This window comes from Gouania willdenowi, chromosome 22, assembly GCF_900634775.1.
Source record: "Gouania willdenowi chromosome 22, fGouWil2.1, whole genome shotgun sequence".
NCBI lineage: Eukaryota > Metazoa > Chordata > Actinopteri > Blenniiformes > Gobiesocidae > Gouania > Gouania willdenowi.
The window spans coordinates 1,014,401-1,027,641 of NC_041065.1; the positions used below are offsets into that span (position 1 = coordinate 1,014,401).

The following is a 13,241-nucleotide window of genomic DNA, read 5'->3' on the forward strand; positions in this document are numbered from 1 at the left end:
TTTTGAAACCGAACCTCCCTAACCGGTATATTTTGTTAACGCTCTTAGCGATTTTTTCTCAATATAGACTAGTGACGAATTTATGTGTTTATGTTTCTTTAATGGTGTTTATGATGTTGATTTTGTTAGATGGGTAAACACTTGTTCATGTGGATTTTATTGGGTTTTTTCTTTCTTATTATGAATTTTATATTTTGATAAGCGCATTGAGATGACTTTGTTGGAAATTGCTTTATACAAATAAAATTGATTTGAATTGAATTAACACTTGACAACAGAAACATATGAAACTGACATTGGTGGTCTACATTTGCAATGTGCCCACCCAACCCTAGTGGTCACGGCACGTCACTGCATGTGGGTCACATCATTAGTGTTGTGTATGCAATTAATTTATTTCCTCATTTATAATGAAATTATTTTCTAAGAAAAAAATCAACTACAATCCTTTTTATTTTTTTTATCTGATAATGAGTTACATAAAGTTATAGTTGATAAAGATCAGACTTGATGATTTAATCATTAATTACTGAGAGCATTACTAACAGGATATTTAGGTGTAATAATCACAATAGTTGCATTACTGTCTAATAAGACCAGCTTTGTCTGTGAACACGTCAAATATTATTAAAAAATATTGTGTTTCACAAGCTGGGATGGATTAATAGTGACGTTAGCTTAATGCTAACATTTGTTTATTCACACAAGTGTTAAATCTGACCATAAGTAAATGTGTGGCTCTTTGTGGTTTGATGTCAGTAAACCGTAGGGCTGGGCTTTATGGCCCAAAACTTATGTCACAATATTTTTTCTCAAAATAACGATATACGATATATATGTCAATCATTTGAATTCAAATAAAGTCTTTCCAGAAAGACAATTCATTGTTAAATTTTCTAATCAAAATGCCAAACAGCTGCACAATATGCAGTTTATACTTTTGGCTTTTTCTTCTATAAGAGACAGTACATGTGAGTGAGTTCTTTAGTGTGTCTTGTTTAGACAAAGGTCTTCGTTAGGACGCATTCAGTGATCATCTAACTGAGCGTTTCATGTTGTTCTGAGAAGTAGAGAAAGCAGCGACTCTTAAAACAAGTATTTTAAAGCATTATAAGCTGTTACATATATATATATGTACTGTATATATATATATACTGTATATATGTAGGCAATATTGTAATTTAATTCCCAATATATCGCCCAGCTCGAGTAAGCCATTTCATTTTTACTAGTGTCTTCCTTTTATGAAGTCGTTAGCTTTAGCTTTTAGCCCATTCTTGTGTTTCGGTGGGTTGGCTTAGCTTAGCTTAGTTAGCTTTAGTCCAGTTTCCAGTTCATAATTGTTGCTACAGTTTCATCTGTCAACGTGTTTGTGGAACTTTGGGTGGATCTGACGGATGTGTGTGTGTGTGTGTGCGCGTGTGCGTGCGGCGTGCACACCGGCGCTATTGTGCACAGCACTCTGCAGAGTGGACAATAATAAGTTGTTGACAAAACAAGTTTGGATGAACTATGGTCGGATCCATGTAACGTCTCCACGCTGAATAGCACGTACCACGTTCCTGAGAATTCAGTCCCTGGCGCCCCGTGGCACGTACGGGGTAATGAGCCTCTTTGTATAGTGGTATGTGTCAATGATTCGGTACCACCAACTCTCTTAATATTTCACTCGCAAATAAACGAGAAATCAACTTTTGTTTTTTTGTTTCTTTTGGGGCCCCAAATCAAAAATGGGGCTCCGAGCATTGATGCGTACACATCCATAGATTATAGCTACCAAATATCAGCCTGATCCATTCACCAATAACAGAGGAGTAGTGATAATAACTAGTGTACACAACAACAAGAAGAACAAAGTGAGGGCGTTTAGAGTCCAGTAGCCTAAACATTTGGTGGTAGTTTTGTCTTGTGGAACAAGGTTTTTAGGGGCTAAATTGCGGCCAAAAGGCCCCTGGCCCTCACTAATTAACGACACGACACAACTCATCACAAAGTAGAATAGGCAGACAATTGAAAAACAAAAAGAAATCTAGAGTCTGAACTGATAATAAGATGGAGTTGATATGAATGTATTAACTGATAATCAATAAATTGTAGGAGTTGATATGAATGTATTAACTGATAATCACTAAATTGTAGGAGTTGATATGAATGTATTAAATGATAATCAATAAATTGTAGGAGTTGATATGAATGTATTGAATGAAAGCGTGGTTTGTTCTCTCATCAGGAACGTATAAACCCAGGATTCGCTGCTACGACACGTATCAACTGTCCCTGAAGTTTGAGCGCTGCCTGGATTCAGACGGTGAGAGTTAAACATAAACATTGATCAAACCATGCAGTGATCTCAGTAAACTAAACTAATGTTTCTCTGTTAACCAGTGGTGGCGTTTGACATCCTGTCTGATGATTACTCAAAGGTAGGACATCTACAACTGTAGCTAGTGTTACCAAAGCCTTATCACTATAACAGTGCTTGTAATGACGGACATCTGTTTCAAACGTAAACACTGGCTGGGCGGTATGGCCTTGTTTAAATATCTCCATATTTTCAAGCTATTTCTAAAAGTATTCATCTTTACTTTAGTACTCAAGTAAAAGTAGAGATACTTGAATAAAAAAATGACTCTCGTTAAAGTAAAAATATTAAAGTTGCTCTCTTACTTGAGGAAAAGTAAAAATGCTACTAAATGTACTTCAGTAAAAAGTAAAACAAATGTCCCTTCAATAATAAGATGGGTTTTAAACCAGAAAATTCCATATATTTAATTTTTTTAAGAACTTGTAGAAAACTGGTACATAGAAACAAGTGAAATCAGTTGTCTTTCTACACCTGGAGAATTTAGCACTCATTATAGATAACATTTGTAAATAAAATGTGTCAAGAAGAAAAAATCAAATGCTCAATTAAACCTAGATTAGTTTTGAGTTTAACATTTTTTTTTTAACTTATAAAATGTTAACTATAAAATTAAGGGACCTACCAACATTTTGCACTAGCTCCTCCTCCAGCTTCGCGGTTGTTGGTTTGTGTCTTCATACGTCGTGGCATAAAACTCCAAAAATCATCGAAGATCATCCCAAAGCAGCACAAGTTGTTATTTTGACTGAAAAAGCTGCTAATTGATCCTGAATGCTTCACCTCCTATAGAACTCAATGGACTAAAAGGTGAGATTTACATCATCAATTACGTCATTTCAACACACAGGCTCTAAAACAGGAAAGTAGTCCCATTTTTAAAAGTTCATTAAACAAATACGGTGCAAAATAATGCATTTTGTTAGCCATACAGTAGATCTACTAAGAAGGACATTTCAAAGGTTTTAGGACATTTGTAAAAACAGTGGAGGATCACTTTAAGAGTAACGAGCTCATCTTTAAAATGTAAGGAGTGGAAAGTAGAGAGATTTGTTTAAAAAAGTAAGGAGTTAAAGTAAAAAGTCACCAAAAAAAAATACTCATGTAAAGTACAGATACCAGAAAAAAATACTTAAGTACAGTAACAAAGTATTTGTCCCTCTGGACATTGTTTTATTCACCAATGGAATGTTGTGTAAAACAAGTTAAAAATAATGTCATACTTCCTATATATTTATATATATATATATATATATATATATATGCCGAATAAAATATGAACGCTTGGCCGAATATCGAATGCAGTTAAGTTTTTTTTTAATAGTGCATAAATAGCCTAGAATACATTTTTTAAAGAAAGTAAATGTTTATTGAATATTCTGACCTTTTTTTAATTAAAAAAAATACAAAATGAAACAAAACTTGCATTAAAAAAAAACTAAAGTACGTTAACTCATTCAGTGCCAGCCATTTTCAGATTTTCTACCCCTCAGTACCGGCTGTTTTTGAACATTTTGACTGATTTTAAAGACCCACAGAATATTTTCTACTATGACTATCTGAAATCTGACACCAGATTCTGAAAGATTGAAGCCTCTACTTTCATCATAAAAACATTTGTTTCTGGCTCGTTTTGTTCTTTTGTAGTCAGTCGTTGAATAGAGCAAGTTTTACACAAATCTTCAGTTTCAGAGCAAAAAGCTGAGAAAAAAGCCTTTTTGTAAAAAAAAAAACCTGTCAGTGACTTTAAAGCTATTTTTTTGCTTTAGTGACAACTCTAACATCTGAACATTGTTTCCTTATATAAAACATTAAAAAAAACACTGAGACCGGGCTTTTGATGGTAAAACTATTATTATTCATATATCTGGGTCAGAGTTGAATGGATTTCTTCCTGTATTTTGGCGTTTCCTCCAACTTTCTCTCCCATCAGTCTGTACTTCCTCCCCATCGCCACACTATCCATGAGTTCCACACTTGCTCTGGTGAAGTGTGTGATGCTGTGAGCGTCAACTCTGTACGTAGCGCCATTTTCTGTCTCATAAATGCCTTTCCTCTCTCCCTCTGAGCTCTGCTGAGCACAGATGATCTCTTATCCAAAGGTGCGCTGCTACATCCTACGTGTCACCTATTATTTTGCTATCTGGCTCACAGGCTGCGGGTATTTTGTCCCCCCCCCCCCCCCCCCCCCCGATACGCAGGGATGACCCGTGAAAAAACGCAAATGACGAGTTATCTCATCAATGGCAATGAGTGTTTGGATTTGAAATGACAAGTTATCTCGTCAATGGCACTGAGTGAGTTAAAGGGGAGGTATGATGAAGAAATGACTTTCTAATGGTTTATCTACAGTGATAAACATCGAGTGTTTAGTGTAAAAAGTTATGTTTCCTCCCTTGTTATTACACATTTTGTAAAAAGTCAGATTTAAACGGGACAGTTGGATTTTACCCACGTTGGCAGGTGACGTCACCTAACACGCCTCCTAAAATGTTAGCTCCTCCCTCTCCAACTATCTAACAGCTAAAACAAACACTGCTGTTTAATATAGAATATATATTATACTTTATTACCATATATGTAAATACAAACTGCACTACTTTTACTGCTGCTGATCGTGTTGGGAGTCACTGCTTGGAGCCACAGACCCATTGTTTACACACATCAGCTGTTAGCACTCCATGCTAATGCTACACCAGTCTATGCAGCGAGACCTGGTGTAGTGTAAGGAGGAAACGATGGAGATGTTTACGTATTCGTAGCTCACAGCGCTAACAACAAACTTGGTTGTGGAATTGGACGGTTTCCAACTTTTTTGAGGTGATGGAGAGCGGTAAGGTGAGAGTCTGGCTGTGTTTGTGTGTGGAAAGGAGTAGGAGCTGCTTCTGCTGGTTCTGCAGCAACACACACTCACTTTTCTGTCTCTAAATCACTGCACGTTGTTTGATTACGTCATTGCGTCACACGCTACTATTCAGCCTTGCTTTTAACTCACTAAACTGAAGGCTGAATGTTGCTTTTTTTGCAATATTTGGCCAAATATATTCAGTGGCCGAATATTCGGTGCAGCTCTAGTTTATATATATATGTCACATACTCTGTATATATGTAATTCCCTGTGTGTGTGTGTGCGTGTGCACGTGCGTGTGTGTGTGTGTGTACAGCTGGTGTTTCTGCACTGTGACCGCTACGTTGAGTTCCACTCCCAGCACGGACACTACTACAAGACACGCATTCCCAAGTTCGGACGGGACTTTTCCTACCACTACCCGTCATGTGACCTTTATTTTGTAGGGATGAGGTGAGACAATGTTTAGTGTGTGTGTGTGTGTGTGTGTGCGTGCGTGTGCTAACAGTGTGCTCTGTTCGCAGCTCAGAGGTGTACAGGCTGAACCTGGAGCAGGGACGATTCCTCAACTCTATTCAGACCGACGCCGTGTGAGTAGCCCCGCCCCCTCTGTGCGTGTGTGTGTGTGTGTTGCTTCCTGCTAATGTTGACCAAACCTCTCCTTCACCAGGGAGAACAACGTGTGCGACATCAACCCCGTGCATCATTTGTTTGCTACAGGAACGGCTGAGGTGAGCGTTACCATGGTTACTGTTACAGTTATTTAAAACAATGTACACAAACTAAATAAATCACAAATGTAGATTATGAATAGAAACTTTAGGAAATGTTTTATTTTCCAGCGTAAATAAATAGGAAGCGTTACAAATGTATGGAACATTTCCACTAGTAAAATTAAGTTTATTTTGTCTTCTTTTTCAACAATTCTTTAGGTTTCTTTTATTCAGAAACATTTTTCAGAAAATTTCCTTTGATTTCCTGACATGTTTTGACTGTCAACTGCCAGTCTTCCTCAGAGGCATCTGCTGATCGTAATAATTCCTGTAAGTTAATTTTGTCTTTTTTTTGAATAAGAAGACAAAATTAACTTGCTGGAATTACTACGCGGAAGGCAAGAACACATCAAAGCAATCAGCAGACACCTCTGATGAAGACTGGCAGTTGACAGTTGAAACATGTCAGAAGATTAAAGAAAGTTTCCTAAAAAATTGTCTGAATAAATGAAACCATGTCAAATTATTTCCACTAAATTATCATGAGAACTTAAGCTCAGGAGTTTTGGGAATATTAAAAAATATAAATTTTTCATGTGAATTATTTATTGGAATTAACCAAAAATTGGTAGTTGATTTTCAATAATTGATGCTGATATTTTAGATGAGGCTCAAATATATATTTTCCCAACTATTTAACATTCCCGTTAAAGGCCAATCTTCAATTTTCTAACTTCCCTGTTTTTCACCTCATATTTCCTCATTGAAAGTTTCTGTCTTTCAAAATTTCCAAAATATTATTTAGAACTCTTGTTGAAATGTTACAGGTTTTTATTGTATAATTTTGAATAGATGCTACAATTTACGCTTGGATATAATAGTTATTTAAAATTACTCCCAAATTTTGGTTAATTGCAATAAGTAAGTAATTATGTTTTTTGACTATCCCAAAAATTCCCAAGCTTCAGTTAATAATCATTAAGTATAACATCAACACACAATATTGCAGAAAAATAAACAAAAGTGTTATTTTAATGTTGGAGATGAGGAGAGTGTGTTTTTGTTGTTTTTTACCACTCCGTGTCCTCCTGTTCTCCAGGGGAGGGTGGAATGCTGGGACCCTCGTATGAGGAACCGAGTGGGGATCCTTGACTGTGCTCTGAGCAGCCTCACTGAGGGAACAGAGTGAGTAATCTGATTACATCCAGCTCTGATGCTGTCGTAAACACTTATTAAAGGTTTGGTTATTCAGGGTCCAGGGCCTGCCCTCCATCAGCGCCCTCAAGTTTAACGGGTCCCTGGGCATGGCAGTGGGAACCAGCACCGGACAGGTGAGACACCACCCTGGTTTCATCTGTTTTATTGTTTCTATCATCAAACTAGAACAGTCATGTGTAGACAGTCAGTAAAATGATGGTCCATTGTTCTATGAATCTGTGAAAACCACATTTATTTATTCATCTGAATAATATCCACTGTTATCCAGGAACATTTATTATTATTATTATAGTCATCTTAAAGATGGAAATCATGGTTTTAATCACTAATAAAATGGTTCAAAGTGACTAAAAATGGAGGAAAATGTGGTGAAATGGGATTTTAAAAACCACAGAAATTGGTTAAAAGTTATAAATTAGAGTGGATAAAAACAGACAGAAAAAGTGTTAAAAAGTGTCAATATTGGAATTAGTTCCAACCACAGTAAAAAGAATGAACAGAACATCTCCTGGTGGAGTGAAGCTTTTATTTTTAGAGCTCCCCCTGCTGACTGGCTGCAGTATAGGTCATAAACCCCGCCTCCTCAATGATAACAGATGGATGTGGGTCAAACTGTAAAGTTAAAATACTCGTCACATAATTTTTTTCCAAAGCTAAACTCTGCTGTGATCATTAGTTATTATCACCTACATTGTGTTCTAGTGATCATTTTTATGTAGAGTTTGTTTTAAATCACTTATTTGAGGTTGAAAAAAGGGATTTGACGTCATATATGATGATGATTGACAGCCTCTTTTTGTGGATATCAGTTATGCAGTGAAAGAAATCTGAGACACCATTAAACTAGATATTAGAGTGTAAATATATGGTGGTTTGGTTCTAACATCTATGATCTGAACAAGACGTTGGTAGAATTTCCAGTGGAAAGATACTGATGTTCTTGGCATAGCTGGGTTGTGTAAGTCATCGGGGCAGTATGCTAAATGGGCGGGGCTTGTTACCAGGGCTCCTCCCACCAGAGACTGCGACTAAAATGGTCCCATATGCGACTATTTTTTCAGTGTCTGTGAGTGAAAATTTCATCTGGTCGTATCCGTGTATGGGTGACGTTATTTTGGACGGAGGGGCTGAACGTTTCATCACGTCCCACAGAGTACACCGCTCTCTCTTTCTCACTCCGCTCTGCTTACGCAACTTGGCTGCTGGTAATGCAACGGTAAATGTGCAGAGTATAAACACCAATGTGCTCCTTTGGAGTACGCACGGTCCGCTATGAACAGAGCCAGACATAACGAGTCGATCACTGAGTGCACACTCACATTGAGAGCAGCAGTAAAAAGGAAGAATGTGCTGAGCTCAGCGATAAAGCGTACACACTCATCAGAATCAGCATGGAGGGACCAGAACTGATGGACTATGATACCAGGACAGATGTTCAGCTGTGGTTCTACCAGAGCAGGGGTCTGCAACCTGTGGTTCTGGGGCCTAATGTGGCCCTTTGACTCTTATACATTGTCTCCCTATAGCTTTAAAAAAACTATTGAAATGAATAGTTCTTTTTTGTAGCCTTTCAAATACATTAACTAAAAAAATCTACTTTATAAACATTGCGTTCATGTAAACTGAGATGTGTAAGAATTTGAAGATAAAGATACTGTTTTATTTATTGATGTTGTTTATTTTATTTTAAACTATTTTTAAGTTTCCATTTACATGATCAATATAAATTAAATCAAACATTATTCTATATAATTATAACTGTATATAATGTAATACACTGTATTGTCTTCATAGAGAAGGTAATTATGGCTCCAGGAGGACTTTAATCCAGGTGAGATGAGGTTCAATGGTTCCTTGTCGAGCAGGGATGTAACGATTAATCGTAAGGCAGTTAAAAATCAGTTTTGAACTCAGTTCAAAATCGTCTTCTGATGGAGAGGTTGGGGGTTCGATCCCAGTACCTGACTATGTGTCGAAGTGTCCTTGGGCAAGACACTGAACCCTAAGTTGCTCCCAGTGGTCGACTAGTGCCTTGCATGTCAGTCCTGTCCCATTGGTGTGTGAATGTGAGAGTGATTGGGTGAATGAGCTGATATGTAAATTACTTTGAGACTGTTTCAGTGGTGATAAAGCTCTATATAAAATCAAGTCCATTTACCATTTAAACAAATATCTGACGTAAATACAGTAAAATGACTGTTTTTTTTTTTTTTTTTTAAAGTCCAATTGTTAAGGCACAAAATACATTTTCAGTTGCACTTTTAAAAAGAAAAAGAACTATTTTGCAGTTTTGAATTGTTTACTATAGAACCAGAATTTAAATTAATAGGTTTCTTCTTCATTTGTATTATTCCTTTATTTATTTCATTCAAGATTTATTTTTAGTTAAATTGCATCATTTTGAATAGTTTATCAAGGGATTCTTTTGACAATGAAAAATAAAAGAAAAATAGTATTGTATTTTCCCCAAAAAAATAAAGGAATATTTTCAGTCATTTGTCAACATTCCCATTTTGTAAAATAAGTCGTGAGAAAATCGTATCGTGAACCCAGTATCGTGAATCGAATCGTATCGGGAGTTGAGTGAATCGTTAAATCCCTATTGTAGAGTAAAGGTTACAGACCCCTGACTAGGGGAAGAGGGTTAGGAGACCCCACTATCAGAGCTGGACCCTCTGAATTTAATTCATGGGGTGAAACAATGCAGATGATAAGTTGGTTATGTTACTGTTAACTTCATTCATATACAGCATTTCTGTAAAATAAAAATAAAAACATGTAATATTTTGTTATGATTTAATGTTATTTAAAAATGTGTTATTTCTTCTTTTAAAATGATATAAAATAAATGACCTGTTATTTCAGCCACTGATTGTTGCAGAAAAACTTAATATTGTCACTAAAACATTAAAACATTTAGCAAATATATCTTGAGTCATTGTTAATCTTTACTTCATACAAAACTACAGTATGTTAGTTAAGTCAATTATTCATCAGCATGTATGTCTATACTGTACATAGAAATTTGAGTCATGTAGCAAAAATACATTAAAAGGAGCAAAAATATGGCAAGAAAAATGTATGAAAATAGGTTAAAATATGGTGAGTTTGGTGTAGTTGTAGAAAAAGGGTTAAAATAAGAAAGAATATTGTTAGTTTCTTAAAGGCATCTGGTGACACCCTCTCAGTGTCTTGCGACCTGAATTGGAGTCCTGACCCCAAGGTTGAGAACCCCTGACTTAGAAGGCAGTCACTCTGACATTTTACATCAAATTATGCAAAAAATAAAAAGCAGAATAAAGTGTGTTTGAGGTTTAGTTAGTGTTTAATAAATCCCATCCCTCCCAGTGTTAGCGTGTATGATTTATGGTAGTCATGGAGACCTGATTGTTATGTAACCTGTGGGATACGTGAGGATGTGTTCAGCTATGGAACCTTTGTGTTGAAGGTGTTGCTCTATGATCTGCGCTCCAACCAGCCTCTACTGGTCAAAGATCACTTCTACAACCTACCCATCATCTCGCTCTCCTTCCACTCACACCTGGACCTGGTTCTGTCCTCAGACTCCAAAATCATCAAAATGTGGAACAAAAACACAGTAAGTAACTCCGCCCACATCAGCTGCACATCTTTGCTTAGCTTTTTAATTACATGTATTTATTTATCAATCAGGGTTGGAGTTGATTATAATTATTATGACATAATTGTAGTTTTAAAAATCTGTTGCTGTCATAATCGTAGTTGAGCTCAGATAATCACTTTGTAATCACCATGAAAATTCTATAAAAAATGTAATTAATAATGAAAATGTTTCAACATGCTTTAATTCTCTTCATTTATTCACGTGTTTCATTTTCTACATAAACAGGAAATCCTCATGTTTCTATTTCACTAGCTACAAACAACTTTTATCTAATCGTTCAACTTGTCAAATCCACTTTGCGTTTAAAAACATAAAATATCCATCAACTCATGCAACAATCTGCAGCATTTACTGTAACAATAGATGGTTAATTTAATACTAAATCTTTATCCGCTGTATTTAACTTTATTAGATAATCAGTACATTTGTTTTAATGGTGTAAAGTTAATCAGATTATAGATAATCAGTACATTTGTTTTAATGGTGTAAAGTTAATCAGATTATAGATAAGTACATTTGTTTTAATGGTGTAAAGTTAATCAGATTATAGATAATCAGTACATTTGTTTTAGTGGTGTAAAGTTAATCAGATTATAGATAATAAGTACATTTGTTTTAATGGTGTAAAGTTAATCAGATTATAGATAATAAGTACATTTGTTTTAAAGGTGTAAAGTTAATCAGATTATAGATAATAAGTACATTTGTTTTAATGGTGTAAAGTTAATCAGATTATAGATAATAAGTACATTTGTTTTAATGGTGTAAAGTTAATCAGATTATAGATAATCAGTACATTTGTTTTAATGGTGTAAAGTTAATCAGATTATAGATAATCAGTACATTTGTTTTTAATGGTGTAAAGTTAATCAGATTATAGATAATAAGTACATTTGTTTTAAAGGTGTAAAGTTAATCAGATTATAGATAATAAGTACATTTGTTTTAATGGTGTAAAGTTAATCAGATTATAGATAATAAGTACATTTGTTTTAATGGTGTAAAGTTAATCAGATTATAGATAATAAGTACATTTGTTTTAATGGTGTAAAGGTAATCAGATTATAGATAATAAGTACATTTGTTTTAATGGTGTAAAGTTAATCAGATTATAGATAATAAGTACATTTGTTTTAAAGGTGTAAAGTTAATCAGATTATAGATAATAAGTACATTTGTTTTAATGGTGTAAAGTTAATCAGATTATAGATAATCAGTACATTTGTTTTAATGGTGTAAAGTTAATCAGATTATAGATAAGTACATTTGTTTTAATGGTGTAAAGTTAATCAGATTATAGATAATCAGTACATTTGTTTTAATGGTGTAAAGTTAATCAGATTATAGATAATAAGTACATTTGTTTTAATGGTGTAAAGGTAATCAGATTATAGATAATCAGTACATTTGTTTTAATGGTGTAAAGTTAATCAGATTATAGATAATAAGTACATTTGTTTTAATGGTGTAAAGGTAATCAGATTATAGATAATAAGTACATTTGTTTTAAAGGTGTAAAGGTAATCAGATTATAGATAATAAGTACATTTGTTTTAAAGGTGTAAAGTTAATCAGATTATAGATAATAAGTACATTTGTTTTAAAGGTGTAAAGTTAATCAGATTATAGATAATAAGTACATTTGTTTTAAAGGTGTAAAGGTAATCAGATTATAGATAATAAGTACATTTGTTTTAATGGTGTAAAGTTAATCAGATTATAGATAAGTACATTTGTTTTAAAGGTGTAAAGTTAATCAGATTATAGATAATAAGTACATTTGTTTTAAAGGTGTAAAGTTAATCAGATTATAGATAATAAGTACATTTGTTTTAAAGGTGTAAAGTTAATCAGATTATAGATAATAAGTACATTTGTTTTAAAGGTGTAAAGTTAATCAGATTATAGATAATAAGTACATTTGTTTTAAAGGTGTAAAGGTAATCAGATTATAGATAATAAGTACATTTGTTTTAAAGGTGTAAGTTAATCAGATATAGATAATAAGTACATTGTTTTAAAGGTTGTAAAGGTAATCAGATTATAGATAATAAGTACATTTGTTTTTAAAGGTTGTAAGGTAATCAGATTATAGATAATAAGTACATTTGTTTTAAAGGTGTAAAGTTAATCAGATTATAGATAATAAGTACATTTGTTTTAAAGGTGTAAAGTTAATCAGATTATAGATAATAAGTACATTTGTTTTAAAGGTGTAAAGTTAATCAGATTATAGATAATAAGTACATTTGTTTTAAAGGTGTAAAGGTAATCAGATTATAGATAATAAGTACATTTGTTTTAATGGTGTAAAGGTAATCAGATTATAGATAATAAGTACATTTGTTTTAATGGTGTAAAGGTAATCAGATTATAGATGGGGCTCATTGGTGACTAGAGCTTCTGAGGGCCCCTCACATAGTCCATGCGGGCTACCTGGGGCCCACAGGCACCATG

General features: G+C 34.2%; 1 protein-coding gene across 1 annotated transcript in view; it reads left to right on the forward strand.

The window, feature by feature from the left end:
• nol10 (nucleolar protein 10) overlaps nucleotides 1-13,241 on the forward strand; it is a 30,287-nt gene that overhangs the window by 2,042 nt on the left and 15,004 nt on the right. Inside the window, exons 4-11 of the mRNA XM_028438580.1 lie at nucleotides 2,231-2,308; nucleotides 2,386-2,423; nucleotides 5,527-5,663; nucleotides 5,735-5,800; nucleotides 5,881-5,941; nucleotides 7,023-7,108; nucleotides 7,176-7,254; nucleotides 10,590-10,739. Of these exons, the coding sequence (XP_028294381.1) occupies nucleotides 2,231-2,308; nucleotides 2,386-2,423; nucleotides 5,527-5,663; nucleotides 5,735-5,800; nucleotides 5,881-5,941; nucleotides 7,023-7,108; nucleotides 7,176-7,254; nucleotides 10,590-10,739 (695 nt within the window). The remainder of the gene's footprint in view (nucleotides 1-2,230; nucleotides 2,309-2,385; nucleotides 2,424-5,526; nucleotides 5,664-5,734; nucleotides 5,801-5,880; nucleotides 5,942-7,022; nucleotides 7,109-7,175; nucleotides 7,255-10,589; nucleotides 10,740-13,241) is intronic.